This window comes from Anoplophora glabripennis, unplaced genomic scaffold, assembly GCF_000390285.2.
Source record: "Anoplophora glabripennis isolate ALB-LARVAE unplaced genomic scaffold, Agla_2.0 scaffold485, whole genome shotgun sequence".
NCBI classification, from domain to species: Eukaryota; Metazoa; Arthropoda; class Insecta; order Coleoptera; family Cerambycidae; genus Anoplophora; species Anoplophora glabripennis.
In genome coordinates, this window is record NW_019416727.1 from 368,456 (window position 1) to 385,099 (window position 16,644).

At 32.4% G+C, this 16,644-nt stretch overlaps 1 protein-coding gene across 6 annotated transcripts in view; it reads left to right on the forward strand.

The window, feature by feature from the left end:
- Positions 1-16,644, forward strand: part of LOC108913037 (titin) — a 164,038-nt gene that overhangs the window by 130,838 nt on the left and 16,556 nt on the right. For 5 of the 6 annotated variants that reach the window (XM_018718493.1, XM_018718495.1, XM_018718496.1 and 2 more), the window contains 7 exons: positions 127-621; positions 1,211-1,483; positions 6,131-6,322; positions 7,889-9,578; positions 14,069-14,232; positions 14,543-16,376; positions 16,437-16,643. In XM_018718493.1, the coding sequence (XP_018574009.1) occupies positions 127-621; positions 1,211-1,483; positions 6,131-6,322; positions 7,889-9,578; positions 14,069-14,232; positions 14,543-16,376; positions 16,437-16,643 (4,855 nt within the window). The remainder of the gene's footprint in view (positions 1-126; positions 622-1,210; positions 1,484-6,130; positions 6,323-7,888; positions 9,579-14,068; positions 14,233-14,542; positions 16,377-16,436; position 16,644) is intronic. The other variant, XM_018718494.1, reaches the window with a different exon arrangement.

Below are 16,644 nucleotides of genomic sequence, written 5' to 3' on the forward strand. Positions count from 1 at the left end.
ATGCATGATTCGTCACTTATATATCATCTAAATGTTACTATTTAAATCCGTTAACGTATGGTTTCCTTTTGCACACTGTGTACACGTATCGATGCCATAAACAAAAAAAAATATTTTCTTTTTTAGACTATCAGCTGGGTGTCAAAATTGGAGACCCAGTTGTACCCCGTAATCACCACGAATTCAACCAAACCCAGCGAACTAGCCGATCATCTTGAGAGCAAGCTGGTAAATGTCGTACCTGACATCAAGAAGGCTCAAAATGAGGTAGAGGAGAGGATTAAGAATGCTGAAGGCCTAATTTCGAAAGCCTCAAGTAGTGATGAACAAGCACTCAACGTCAAAAATAAGCTGTACGAATTGAATCAGAAGCTAATAGAAATCTCGTCGGAGTACCAAATTTTGTTACAAGTTCTTATAGGCTACTTCAGAAATCTCGAGGAAATAGACAAAAAGGCTGATGACGTGAACTCTGAATTGGAAAAGACTGGATACCCTAAAGATGTTGCTGCAGTGGAATCAATCATAAGAGATCATGAATCTAGTAGGCAAACCATTGTTGAAAGGTTGAGGTTTGCTCAATCGGAATGCGATCAGATTGCCGAAAGAATTAAAAAACAGGTAATTTTCTGTACTCCTAGTGTAATTCTAAAAAATGCAAAATTACTCATCAATTCCCTTTAGTTTTGTTGATAAAATTATTTAGATAGAATAGAAATGACATGACTCAAACTTTACTGAGTTAAAGAATCTGAAAAGGTTTTTTCAAATTCAATCAAAAAACTTAATTTTCTGTAATTTATTTTTAAGACCTACATTACAGAGATCCTCAATCTCCAATATACATAATGTTGTTCCAACTCAATATTACCTCCAATAACTTATATTGGAAGTCGGCATTATAGTAGTTCCATAAATCTCCTTACCTCACCATAACCTCTCTCTTCAAATTTAAAAAACTTTATAGGTCATCAGTTTCTTTCCATTACCCTTAAAGGGGGTGGTAAAACAAACAAAAATAGAACGAAAGAATAATTTCTAAAATAAAGGCGACCTTAAGATGTTTATGATAATTAATGATTAAAATCATATTTACTTCATAGACAGCATGATAACAGTCCAGTTTATCTGGTCATATCTGGTCACTGTTTATTTATTCTCTATGCCAAATATAGTTTCACATTTCCTTTAATACAAATTCTCATTTTAGGAGCCGGAAGCAGCAGCGGAGCAAGATATTAATAAATTGCAACACGTTTTAGAGTTGCGCAGGGGCGAATTCGAAAGTCAGTGGCGTCAGAGACAAGACTCCTTGGAATCTCACAAACAGATCTGCGTTTTTGACAGCCAACTCCAACAAATCTACGAATCAGTGGAAGACGTTGGTCGTCAAATTAAAGACCTTAAGGGTCAATATGGGGATTCCATTTCCACAGCCAAGGCTACATCGCAAGCGTTTGGCTACTTTGAAAAAACTATCGAGGTAGATATGTTGTCAAATATACATTATTTTCGTATTAATTTTCCAATATTAATACAAGGTATACTAAGTCCTTTAAGAGGGTTTCTTTGATCATTATATATCAAAAGCCTCGACGTTTCAAATTTAAATTATTTTAATCAAAATTAAAGTTAGAGAAACTTTTTTCTTATCCATATTATTACGATTAATTTCTCGCATTTCCAAAACACTGTCGAAATTCTGGGGTCTCAGCAAAACTTTTCATAGTGTTTCCGCTGCTAGTTGACAACTTTGTCGTTTCACCAATCTGCATCAATCATTTTCAGAGATTTTTGAGTAAATGTGATATCCTTTAATTCACTTTAATTTAATCTCAGTAAATTTAATTTCAAAAAGCGTTATTTGGCTTTCAGATTAATTATATGTATTTCAGTAAACGTTAAATGTTATTTCACAATAATTAGATTTAATTCCGAAAATTTAAAATGTATTTCAGAAGGCCTAAAATATTTTTCAGAAATCATAATTTGTCTTTCAGAAAATGTGAAACATACTTCAGGTAGTCATTGAATTTTAGTGTTATATTTATCAATTCTAATTTAGTGTTATAGTCATCAACACCATAATATATGTTACATAAATCAATAATAAAGAGAATCATTTTAATTTTAATACACTAGGCACAAAAATTAAGGAATATTAAAAAAATCTCAAAATTTTGGGTGATTTTCAAAGAACTGTAACTTGGAAGGAAATGGTCGTAGAGGGAATAAAAAAAAGGAAATTGAAGCTTCAAGTGTCTAATTTTCAAATCTGCAGTTTAAAATTTTTTAACGTCAGCAGTTTTTGAGTAATCATAAGAAAATCAACGGGTAAATTTTTGGTTTTTTAAAAAAGACCTATGGACTTCAAAATTTTGTTTGTGGTAATTTCATCTAAAGCTCTTTTAGATAATTTAATTCTCTTCAATTTGAGAAAAATCATTTTTGACTTTGGTAATCAATTACTGGGGAAATAATGGTTGTACAGAAAATCCAAACAGGGCTTTGAAAATTGCAAAGTATTCTCTAGAAGTCATTATTATGGGTTATTGATAAAAACAATTTTTCTAAGTGAAAATGTTGGTTAGAAAAAAGGTAAAAAATTGCATAATTAGGGATATTTGAATAACTTGGCATAACTTTGCAAATAATGAATAAACTAGAGATATTGACTGTAACCTTTCAACCTCAAAGTATCCTAAAGAAACCCTCATAATTTCAAAACGCTGCGATTTTTTTTCTTAGTGCCTGGAATGTTTAAAGGACCCCGCACAAATCTTATGGAAATTGGGTCCCGGTCAAATTCGCTGAATTTTTGATATGTGATAGAGTTCATCATACTGGTCAATTGTCTCAATGGCCACAAAGCTCAAAAATGGATAGTTTGGCCGGTACAGAGCTTTAAAGCTCCGAATATCCTCCACGGATTTATGTATATGCGCAGTGTGTATAGACTTTTGAAATAGCCTATTTCATTTTTTTTATTATCTAGGTTTATATTTTTGAGGTTGCTGAATTCAGATCTGTTGTTAGATTTTCAAAATTGACAGTTGGCAGCTGTCAAATAGCTGTCAATGTGCTATAATAAAGCCAAAAACTTGTTTTTTTATGTTTTATCTTTCTTTTTTTTTAGTTCGATAAGTTCAAAGACGATATCAAATCAATAACAATGACTATCGGCAGCTGTCATTTAGCTGTCAACAATTCTTCAAAGTCCGGTAATAAAGTCAAAAAATTATTTTTTGTTTATAACTTCAAGTTTTTTAGATAAGTGAATATAAATATGATATAAAATTATGTAGTCATCAGCTTACAGCTGTCAACAAGCTGTCAACTAACTGTCAAAATGCAATAATAAAGTCAAAAAGTTACTTTTTTTAAAAAGCTTTAAGTTGCTTAGATCACTGAGTTCAAAAGTGATGTCATAAACTTATATCATGTTTGATTTCTTATCCACAAAGTTAAGCACAAAAAATAAGTTACTTGCTCTATTATTGCATTTTGACAGTTAGTTGACAGCTTGTTGACAGCTGTAAGCTGATGACTACATAATTTTATATCATATTTATATTCACTTATCTAAAAAACTTGAAGTTATAAACAAAAAATAATTTTTTGACTTTATTACCGGACTTTGAAGAATTGTTGACAGCTAAATGACAGCTGCCGATAGTCATTGTTATTGATTTGATATCGTCTTTGAACTTATCGAACTAAAAAAAAAAAAAAATAAAACATAAAAAAACAAGTTTCTGGCTTTATTATAGCACATTGACAGCTATTTGACAGCTGCCAACTGTCAATTTTGAAAATCTAACAACAGATCTGAATTCAGCAACCTCAAAAATATAAACCTAGATAATAAAAAAAATGAAATAGGCTATTTCAAAAGTCTATACACACTGCGCATATACATAAATCCGTGGAGGATATTCGGAGCTTTAAAGCTCTGTACCGGCCAAACTATCCATTTTTGAGCTTTGTGGCCATTGAGACAATTGACCAGTATGATGAACTCTATCACATATCAAAAATTCAGCGAATTTGACCGGGACCCAATTTCCATAAGATTTGTGCGGGGTCCTTTGTCGTTTTTGCTGAAAATCAATGTAATCAGTAGTTGTTCACTTTTTATTAATTTTTTTAAGTTAAAATTGTTTTTTAGCAATAATCCATATTTTCGTCATCAAAAAACGTTCATAATTCTAAAAAAAAAAATACAAAATTTTTTTCAAAAATTATTTTGAGAAAATAAAGTTCAAATATCCTTAATTATACAACTTTTTACCTTTTTTCTAACCAACATTTGCACTTAGAAGAATTTCTTTTTATCAAAAACCCATAATTACGACTTGTAGAGAATACTTTGCAGTTTTCAAAACCCTACTTGGATTTTCTGTACGACTATTATTTCCCGAGTAATTGATTGCCAAAGTCAAAACTGAGTTTTTTTGCTTTGATGGATAATAACTCAGCGAAAAGTAATCGTACAAGGCTCCGGAACCGCTCAAATTGAAGAGAATTAAATTATGTAAAAGAGCTTTATGATGAAATTACCAAAAAAAAGTTCATCGGCCTTTTTTAAAAATGCAAAAATTTACAAATTTCGTTTTCCATTGATTTTCTTATGATTACTCAAAAACTGCTTTCACTAAAAAATTTTAAACTGCAGATCTGAAAACTAGACACTTGAAGCTTCAATTTCCTTTTTTATTCTCTCTACGACCATTTCCTTCCAAGTTACAGCCCTTTGAGAATCACCCAAAATTTTGGGATTTTTTTAATATCCCTTAATTTCTGTGCCTAGTGTATTTGTTCTTACTATTTATTAATAAAAAATTTACTACCATGGGACTGATATTTTGGCTTATTTTAAATACACGCATGTTTTTTAAGTTTTTATATAGGACAATACAGAATATATTCACAAAGGACATTTTTTCTCTTGTAAAATTGATGTGTTGTTAAATTTCATTGTCATTTTTAATTTTTTTTCTGAAATTGATTTGACAAATACACTGAAATACATTTGATACTTTGTGGAATTCAAATGACACATTTTGAAATACGAATAGCTATTCTCAAATACAATTTACATGTACCAAATTAAAGCTTGAATAACCTGAAATACAAGTAACGCTTTCTAATTTACATCTGCAAAGAGTGTAGTATCTATAAATCCTTGGCTTACTAAGGATTTTTATGATAAACTAGTCTAATGAAGAATATTCCGAGTTATAGCAGATTTATTTGTAAATATATTAAATAATTAAAATTATAAAAATTAAATTATGCATCTGTCATTTTTATTAACTTACCCAAGCAATTAAATTAAAAATATATTTTTGTAAACAGAGCTCTGTTTGTACAGTCAAATTTTAATTGCCATGTTAGCTTTGTAACAACAGAAAATTAAGTAGATACATCCAAGAAAATATTTTTTGAATAAAAATTTATTTACTGCAAACCAATAACAACAGTAAAATAGATAAAGACAAATTAATTATAATTGATATATAAAAATATGAATTACTATTAATTTCATGGGAAAAAATATATTTATACGATAAAGGAAGAAAACCAACATTGAAATGTATATAAATACGTTTATATCCTTGTAAACATTAAACATAAAATCTTATATTGAACACGCACTGAAATGTATCATTAAAGTAACTAAAAGCTTTTCATTAAAGGAATTAGAATTTACCACTTATGCAAATTATTGAACTTGGTTAAATAATGTCTGTTTCCCAGTTTTTTCTAATATTTATATTTATATCAAAATTCATTTACATTCTTCTTCAGGAAGAAAACAAATAAGTTGTATCAAAGCTTATTTTAACAGCTAAATTAAATTACTTGAATTTGTTTATTTGCATTTTGCTATTTACATCCATGAGATATAAAAATAGTAAATAAGAAGTATATGATTCTTAATATTGTTACTGAATATTAAAATAATGAATTTTTAAATCACATATTTATTTTACTTCAACTAAAATATGTAATTTTCCAACTCTGTATTTCATCAATCAATGTACTTAGATTAATTTAAAAGAATATACATTATTGTTGTCGCCACCCAATACAAACTTTAAAAATAGTATCTCCTACTCTTTTTCAGACTTTGGAGCAGCGAGTACAGACATTCGTAAATAGCGGCGAAAAATTGTTGGCCGAACGCCATCCTCAATCGCCTCACATTCAGAGCCAAATTTCAGATTTGCAGGATAGATGGAATAACTTGAAGAAGCAGGCGCAGAGCACCAGGGAACTGATAGACCTCAGTATACCTTACTTCCAATTAGTAGAAGAGGTAACTATTTTCGGCGCGGTACATTTAGGCGGACTAATTTTGTAAATTGCCTAAAAATTAGTTGGGCGTATTCAAGCACACCCATTTCAAACGCATAGCTAATTTCTCTTTTTATCTTGAACTTCATTGTTTATTTAATGAATCCTTGACACAAAAAAATGTTTGTAGAGTAACGAAATTTGGAAAAAATATTTACTATCGATTTCCTTCATAGAAGTTATGAAAATATTGTAGCAGTTTAATATGAGAGAGAATAGAAACATAAAATAATATACAGGGTGAGTCAGTTTTGTGGTAGGATTTTAACAGTTGATAGAGATTCATTTTTTTATAAGAAAAGTTCCTATAAACGTAGGTCTTAGAACGCTTCGTTTGTAAGATATAGGGTGTTGAAAACAAACTTTTTTTAAGAATTTTTCTTAATATCTCTAAAAGACCAACATATATTGAACTGAAATTTGGCATTAATAACACATTAGTTATGGTGAATAAAAAAGATATCTGTTATCCATTTCACCAACCAGTGACGTGCCTGAGGTGGGTAACTGCCCCCTTTAAAAAAATAATTTGTACGTCCGTGAATTTTTCTGGAAAATAACATAATTTCTAAATTATTTAATCAATTTTTTGAAAAACAGATCTCAATTTTTTATAAAATTAACGGTTTTTGGTTAAATTCATTTGGCATGAAACTGTTCCAACGATATTGGCACCTAATACATTTGTGAATTAATAAGGAAAATATGATGTGCACTGAAAATCAACAAAAACGATTGAATGAATATTAACAGTTGATAGAGAATCATTTTTTAATAAGAAAAGTTCCTATAAACATAGATCTTAAAACGTTTCGTTTGTGAGATGTAGGGTGTAGAAAACAAACATTTTAAAGAATTTTTCTTAATATCTCTAAAAGACCAACAGATATTAAACTGAAATTTGGCATGACAAAACAAATGTTGATTTTCAGGGGTACATCATATTTTTCTTATTACAAATGTATTACCAATATCGTTGGAACAGTTACATGCCAAATGAATTTAACCAAAAACCGTTCATTTTATAAAAAAATTTAAAGTGAGCTGTTTGATTCAGAATTGATTAAAAAATTTAGAAATGATGTTATTTTCTAGAAAAATTCACGGGCGTACGAAATGTTTTTTAAAGGGGGCACTAACCCACCTCAGGCACGTCACTGGTGTGTGAAATGGATAACAGATATCTTTGTTTTATTCACCATAACTAATGTGTTATTAATACCAAATTTCAGTTCAATATATGTTAGTCTTTTAGAGATATTAAGAAAAATTCTTTAAAAATGTTTCCCTATATGTCACAAACGAAGCGTTCTAAGACCTACGTTTATAGGAACTTTTCTTATTAAAAAATGAATCTCTATCAACTATTAAAATCCTACTACAAAAAACTGACTCACCCTGTACAGTGGTATAAGTATTCAAATAGATACATAAAGCTTTAGAGTTTATAGTTAGTTTTTGACATTTTATGTTCAAAAAGACATGAAAACGTTGTTGAAAATGTTAACATATTTCGAACGTATTTCAGGCCGATGACTGGTTCAAAGAGGGAAGCAAGCTGTTAGTAACGATAGCCAGAAAATCAACATCAATAAAACGCCCAGAGGAAGCGGAAGAATTATTGAGTGAAATATCAAATTTCCTTACAACAGGCGAAGATAAACAGGACGAAAGAATTGAGAAGATATCGGAAATAGAGACACAGCTTTACGGACCGGATCAGTCTCAGCAAGCACCAGTGATCCAAGGAAATAAAGAAATGATCGAATCCTTCTCTTCCATAAAGCTAGAACTAGAAACTTTAGCTCAAAACTTACGAGCTGCAGAAGAGGAGCGACTCCGATTACAACGGGAAGAAGAAGCCAGAAAGGCTGAAGAAGCAAGGCTAGCTGAAGAAGCAAGAAAGGCTGAGGAGGCTAGATTAGCTGAGGAGAAACGAAAAGCCGAAGAAGCCAGACTGGCGGAAGAAAGGAGAAAGGCTGAAGAAGCCAGGATTGCTGAGGAAAAGAGAAAAGCCGAGGAGGCTAGATTAGCAGAAGAAGCTCGGTTAGCAGAAGAGAGGCGAAAAGCTGAGGAGGCAAGATTAGCTGAGGAAGCTCGTATTGCCGAAGAGAAACGAAAGTTAGAAGAAGCTAGAATTCTTGAAGAAAAACGAAAAGCAGAGGAAGCCAGAATTGCTGAGGAGAAGAGGAAAGCTGAGGAAGCCAGAATCGCCGAAGAAAAGAGGAAAGCGGAAGAAGCAAGAGTTGCTGAAGAAAAGAGAAAGGCTGAGGAAGCTAGAATCGCAGAAGAAAAGCGAAAGGCAGAAGAGGCTAGAATTGCGGAAGAAAAAAGAAAGGCTGAAGAAGCAAGAATTGCGGAAGAAAAACGCAAAGCCGAAGAAGCACGCATTGCAGAAGAAAAGAGGTTAGCCGAAGAGCGAAGAAAAGCTGAAGAACTTAGACTAGCCGAAGAAAAGAGAAAAGCTGAGGAACTAAAGCTTGCCGAGGAAAGAAGAAAGGTCGAAGAAGCCAGACAAAAGTTACAGAAAGAGGAATCTGTTGAAATTACCGAAATTACGGAGATGCATAGAGTCGAAGTTCAAAAAACTCCAAAACAAGTACCTTCTCCAATACCTATTGTGGAAGAAGCGTCAGAAGCACCAGTGTTTATTTCCCCATTAAGTGACGCAGTGATCCAGGAAGGGTCCAAGTTTACTTTTATTTGTCAAGTTACTGGTTATCCTTTACCTATAGTAACATGGTACAAAGCTGGTTTATCAATACAAAATAATCCAGACTATCACACGGCCTTCGAAAACGGATTATGCTCTCTAACAATAGAAGAAACATTTGCAGAAGACTCTGCGAGATATACCTGCAGAGCTGTTAATCCAGCAGGGGAAACTGAAACGACGGCACTTTTATCGGTAAAGGAAACCGAACCTGAAGAACAGTTAATAGCTCCCTCTTTTACGAAACTACTACAACCGTCAACAGCCAGAGAGGGGTCGCCCTTTCAGTTTGAGTGCAAAGTGGAAGGAAATCCTCTACCCACAGTCCAGTGGTTCAAGAATAGTGACTGCATTGATAATTCTCCTGATTATATTATTACTTACAATAATGGTGAGGCTATTCTAAAATTCGAAAAAGTGTTTCTGGAGGACAAAGCAGAGTACACATGCAAGGCGTCGAATCAGTGCGGAACTGCCCAGAGTACTGCAAATCTCATCGTAACACGTAAGTTCTTTCTATTTGTCTTCATTTTTTGTCGTAAAAATGCATTGATCTATTGGTGAAATAAAACATATCGAATGCATATGTCATATGTTTAAATGTTATTTGCATTGTTGTACTTCAGATGTAATGTTCATTGCGTCAATAAAAACAACTTATGATGGTTTGAAACTCGGTATAAATAGTAAGGCACTTTGTAGATGTGAAGATTTCAATATTTCGAAAGATACCCAAAATCCTCAGCCTCTTTCTTAATTAAATATTAATCTGAACAGCCTATGCCCTATCGTTAAACGCGCAATGTATACTGACTTTGAAAAAAAATTAATGTCTGCCTTTGATCTGAAGTCTCGCGTCGATCAATTTATTCTTTTTTTGTTCGGGCTATTCGACCAAATAGGTACACAAATTTTCTATCACACTTCTGGCTACAACTCAGTATGTCCCACAAACATCTGCTACTGTTTTCAGGAATGAGCCAATTACATAAAAATGCAAATTCAATGTCTAGTAATTGACAGAACGTTAATAGATAGGTCGATTTAGAAGACCCATTCCTTGGTCTTCTAGATCACCTGATCTTAACCCTATCGATAATTGGTTCTGGGACTACCTGAAAAGTCAGTTCATTCTAAGTACAGCATTCGACATTGAAGAGGATGTTATTGTTTGTATTTACGACGCTTTAGGAGAAATTATGAATGCATGATTATATCAACAATAATTTTATTTGTTTGCAAATAAACACCGAATAAGGAACACTTTAAATACTGAATACTCTAAAATTAACCCAAATTATTTTTTTTTCTTAGTAGTCACACTTTACAATAATTACTATTAAAATGGCGATTCATATTGATAAAGTATTGGCAAATTCTAATAATTTATTAGACTTTAAAGTTCCATTTCAAATGAAAACTTCACAGATTAAACAATTTTTTTTATTAAGGACAAATTGATATTAGGCGTCACTCAAATATACCTTATTATCCGTTAATTTAATTATAGTGTTTTTGGAAGTTTAGAAGACATGTCTCGAGATTTTTGTACAGATAATTTTCGCTTTATTTTTTTGCAGTTCTATACTCCACCGCGCGCTGTGGAATTCTTGAGACACCCTGTATGTGTCCTAATATGGGAAAAAGTATATATTTATCAAAATACGTAATCTGAGTATAGTGACATATTTAACTCCATCAAAAATAGATTAAGAGAACAACAAGAGTAATTTAGGTTAAAAAACCTGTTGGCAAGATATGCGTCAGAGTTGGCAAACCGAGTATGTTTGTATGTATGTGTGTTAAATTTATTTATTTTTGCCAGTAGATAAAATCTGTACCTGCTGTATGTCTTTAATGTAGTAAAGGATCACAGGTAGAAAATTTAATTGAAACCTAACTGAAACCGAATATCGTTTACAGAACTTATGGCGGAATTTCTATTTTTAAAATTTCTGCAAATAAATTTCCACCTACCTGTTTTATAACAAGAACGGATGACCTGTCTTTCGTGTTGTTAATATTTCGAAATTACTTACAGCTTTTTCGTATATTTAGCAGATGATTAATGCTTTAAAATTTTAGTACTTAGTTTATTCACCCATTGCTATGACAAAAAGTATTCGGAAAATCGACATAACAGCTATACGTGCTTATATTTAAGAATAGAATACAAATGACTGTATTTTTAGAGAGGTATCTATGCCTAAAAGAAAACAATTTTCATTTTATTTTAAGAAGAATAATTAATTTTCCGCTGGAATTGTAATAAACGAGCAAAAGCCTCAAATGCGAAATAATTTACTAAATCCTACTTTAGGATATATATTATGGTTATTGATTTAGTAAATTTACGTTATATCTTCAGCTATTTATTTATTCAAACTATATGTATTTCTATTGTCATTATAACTGATCGAATTTTTTATTGAATTATTGGTATATTGTTATGTTGAAAATTCGCTTATTGAAGCAAACATACTGTAAGCTCCATCGATTCAGTTTATAGTTTATTTAAGAAATTTAAAAGGAAACTTTTATGCAAAATATCGTCAAATAAACTATTTGAAAAAAAGCAAAAAATTCGATTTCTATTTTGTTTTTTTTTTTATTAAAAATAGGTATAGCTATTGCTTCATAAAAAAGTAGATAAAATTTCCTTTAAAAAAAGAGGTTGTACAGTATTTTTGGATGAGAATATGGCCGCTCAAACTTGGCCAATTTTTCGATTATCGTCGCTTTTACCCTAATATGTTTTAATTCCCATTTTTTTGCAAAAAATGAAGGATTCGTTCAAGGATTTTTATCACATGACTTGTTCATTGAAAATGAAAATACCGCGGGGTGCTATTAAGTTAGAGGGTTGAAATTGAAGTTTGGGGGTGAAAATGCACTTTTGCAGTTTTTTAAATATAGCACGAAAACGAAGCAAAATTTCGGTATAGTTTATAGGAAAAATTTTGTAGAGAATTGAATCGAAATGGCTAATTTTAAAAATTTAAAAGAAACATTTTATGCAAAATATCGTTAATAAACAATTTAAAAAAAAAGTAAAAAATAGGTTTTTTGATTTTTTTACATTTTTTTACTCCATTTTTTATTAGTAGAAGTAGACAAAGAAAATTGCTGCACAAATAAAAACTAGATGAGATTCCCTTCAAAATGATGCGTTTTCAAAAGTTTTTGGACTAATATTGACTGATTTATAACCGGTCAAACTTAAATATTTTTTAGATTTTAGTCGTTTTTAATATAAATTATAGTCAAAAANTATATAAATTTTCATAGCACAACCTGTATAGCTTCAATATAGTTAGTTATAAGCTATTGATAGTTTATAAGCTATTGATTATATCCAAAAAACAGGGTTGAAAGGAACTATGATGACGTTCAAACAATTTTATTGCATGAATCGAAAACGAAGCAAAATTTCGCTATAGTTCATAGGAAAAATTATTTAGGGAATTGAATTTCCCACCGAATTGGCTCATTTAAAAAATTTAAAAGGAAAATTTTATGCAAAAAATCGTTAATAAACATTTGAAAAAACTAAAAATTAGATTTTTGATTTTTTTTTACTTTTTTGCCTCTAGTTTTTTTTAGGAAAGATAGGGCATGAATCTTTCAAAGGGTCATTTTAAATTAAAAAACCGCGGAGTGCTATTAAATTAGAGGGCGGAAATTGGATATAGGGGTGAAAATGCACCCCTTTCAGTTTTTTAATTGTAGCTCGAAAACGAAGCAAAATTTCGCTATAGTTCATAGGGAAAATTATTTAGAGAATTGAATTTCTTATTTAAGAAATTTAAAAGGAAACTTTTATGCAAAATATCGTTAAATAAACTATTTGAAAAAAGCAAAAAATTCGATTTTTTTATTTTGTTTTTTTTTTTAATTAAATATAAGTATAGCCTTCATAAAAAAGTAGATAAAATTTTCTTCAAAAAAAGAGGTTGTACAGTATTTTTGGATGAGAATTGACTGATATATGGCCGCTCAAACTTGGCCAATTTTTCGATTTTTTAGTCGCGTTTACTCTAATATGTTTTAATTCCCATTTTTTTGCAAAAAATGAAGGATTCGTTCAAGGATTTTTATCACATGACTTGTTAGAAGGATCATTGAAAATTAAAAAACCGCAGGGTGCTATTAAATTAGAGGGTTGAAATTGAAGATAGGGGTGAAAATGCACTTTTGCAGTTTTTTAAATATAGCACGAACACAAAGCAAAATTTCGGTATAGTTCATAGGAAAAATTTTGTAGATAATTGAATCGAAATAGCTAATTTCAAAAATTTAAAAGAAACATTTTATGCAAAAAATCGTTAATAAACAATTTTAAAAAAGTAAAAAAATAGTTTTTTGATTTTTTTTACTTTTTTTACTCCATTTTTTTAGTAGAAGTATGCAAAGAAAATTGCTGCACAAATAAAAACTAGATGAGATTCCCTTCAAAATGATGCGTTTTCAAAAGTTTTTGGACTAATATTGACTGATTTATAACCGGTCAAACTTAAATATTTTTTAGATTTTAGTCGTTTCTAATATAAATTATAGTCAAAAAAGTAAAAAAAAAATCTTTTTTTGAAATTGTTAGATTATTTTTTTTTTAATTTTTTAAATAATTTCCATTTGTCATTTCGATGGGAAATTCAATTCTCTAAATAATTTTTCCTACGACAGAGAAATTTTGCTCTGTTTTCGAGCTGCAATTAAAAAACTTAAAGGGGTGCATTTTCACCCCTATCTATGATAGTTCCTTTTAAAATCCTATAATCAACAGCCTATTATTATTTCGTAGTTATAGTTAAGAAAAATTTCAAGTATAAATTATTTCAAACATCAGATTTTTTAAATAAAAATAAAAGTCTACGAAAAAAACAAAGGCGCCTTCTATTTTTGTGACAATCAATCATCCATAAAAATACATTACCAGTCAAAATTTTATAGACATCTGTAGAGCAAACAAATAATGTTACAATGTTAAAATTACAGCTTTGAAGCCCACAGAAGCACCTGCTTTCGTTGCACCTTTGTCAAATGTAATGGCTAGAGCAGGACAAAAGATAAAATTGGAATGTGAAGTTTCTGGATTACCCCTTCCAACGTTAACTTGGTCACACAACGGCAAACCAGTGAAGGAAACGCGCGAATTGAAGGTAAGAGTTTTACTATTTACCTTATTTCATGAATTAGTAACCTTGGGTGCTTTAAATTTTATAATTCACTCTTAGCTATTAATACCTGTATTAAGCTGAATCATTATGCAGCTATTTTGGAAAGCGTATTTTTAATTTAAGAAATCTACCTAGATTTGACTTGGCAGATATCCTAAATGTGTATTTCATTAAATCGTTATATTTTTAAATAACCATAATTATTATTCTTATGATTTCTTCACACCGTTTATAAATAGTAGCGAAATATGATACGCTCGAACCACAGTGTACTGCAAATAACTTGTTTCAGTTGCAGTTTGAGGATAACAAGGCGACGCTAATAATCTACGAGGCTTTCCCGAAAGATGCTGGTACTTATTTGGTAAGTGCGAAGAACATCGCGGGGGAGGCGACCAGTTCCTGCAGCGTTTCCGTGAAAGGCCGTTTGCCAACAGAAACCTCCGACTCGGAAATGGCAAGCGACATGGAACCCGTAAAACCGTCCATTCAGCTGCCTCTAACAAACACCACTGTGAACGAGGGAAACCGCGTTCGTCTCGACTGTGTCATAGTTGGACAACCTGAACCGGAAGTGATTTGGTACCACGACGATAGGCCCGTGAAGGAATCCCAAGATTTTCAGCTGCTTTTCCAAGGCGACCGCTGTTCCTTAGTCATCCAGGAAGCTTTGCCCGAGGACGCCGGGGAGTATAAGGTCGTCGCGCTAAATTCCGCAGGAGAGGCTTCTAGCAAGTGTATGTTAAGTGTTACCCCCGTCGCGGAATCGGACGCTGAAACTAAACCATCAGAGGAGACAACAAAACCCGTTGGATCCGCGCCAAAGTTCACCAAACTGTTAACGGACATTTTAGTCTCAGAGGGAGACAAAGTTATTTTGGAAGGAAACGTAGTTGGGGAGCCAAAACCCGAAATTAAGTGGTTGCTGAATAACTTACCGGTTACTGACACACAGCACTTCCAGATTACGCACGACGACGAAGGTAACGTCAAGCTAGAAATCGAACAGGTCCGTCCTGAAGACAAGGGAGTGTACACAGTCAAGGCGTCTAATTCAGTCGGGGAGGCTAAGTGTTTTGCTCAGTTAATCGTGAAGGCCTTGAAACCGGTAGAAACTGTGAAGCACGAAGAACTGAAATTGGCACCCGAATTCAAAGAAACGTTCTCTGATAGAGTAGCGTTTGAAGATACAAACACCAAATTCGAGTGCATTGTAACTGGAAAACCCGCGCCCAAAACTAAATGGTTATTTAACGGTGACGCAATATCTGGAAAGGACTTTTTAATATCTACGTCTGGAGACCGTCAAGTTTTATCCATTCCTACTCTGAAGAAAGAACATTCCGGTACAATTACGTGCGTTGCCGAAAACGAAGTGGGTAAAGCTAGTTGTGCCGCAGTACTAACAGTTCAGCCCCCATCAGCAGTAACAGCGCCCGATTTTGAGATTAAAGTATCTCCAGTTCCCATCATGTCTCCATTTGAGCCCTTGAAGACTGAAAAAACTCGACATATCGAAACGTCTTATATTGTTAATAGAGAAGTAGTTACTCAAACGTCCTCATCTCAAGCAAGTAAAATAACATCTTCAGAATCCGCCGAACCTCACGTCGAAGAACATAAAATAACGTCACAAAACGCTCAATCGTTTAAGCAGGTAAATCAAGAAGCTCCACAAATTAAAGAAAGTCACAGAACTGAAGAATATCACAAAATTGGAAAGGAGCCTCCTGTGATCCATGAGAAGTCTTCTACTACTTACTCCATAGGAGAACAGAGAGACATACAGAGTCAGAGCAAATCGTCGGAACAACTGGAAATAATTCAAAAGCCGTTATTACGAATTAGACCGCCAAGATTTGTAACACCAGTGATCGGAAAAATCGTCGATCAAAATGTAGATCTTGTCCTGGAAGGGATATTGGATGGACAACCAACGCCACAGATAAGTTGGACCAAGAACGGAGAGGAGCTGAAGCCGAATGAAAAAATAAAAATTAAATTTGAACACAATCGAACCTCAGTAGAAATTAAAAACGCTACTATAGAGGACGCCGGTCGATATTCCTGCACTGCTGTAAATGAAGGTGGAACCGCTGTTAGTACCGCAGATTTAGTTGTACGAAGTAAGTTTCATTAATTCAACATTTTAAGTTAACAAAAAACTAACAATAATTCTTTTGCAGAAACTATATTCCCCCCTGTTTTTGGACGACGTTTGCAAGCCCAAGTTATTAAAAAAGGGGACAGAGTGAATTTGGAGGTTGAAATTACCGGTACGCCCGAACCAACGGTTACTTGGTTTAAAGATGGAATTCCAGTAGCAGAAAGTCTAAAAGACAACTACAAAATAAAGTCTATGGGCGCCTCTCACACTCTGGTCATAGATAAAGG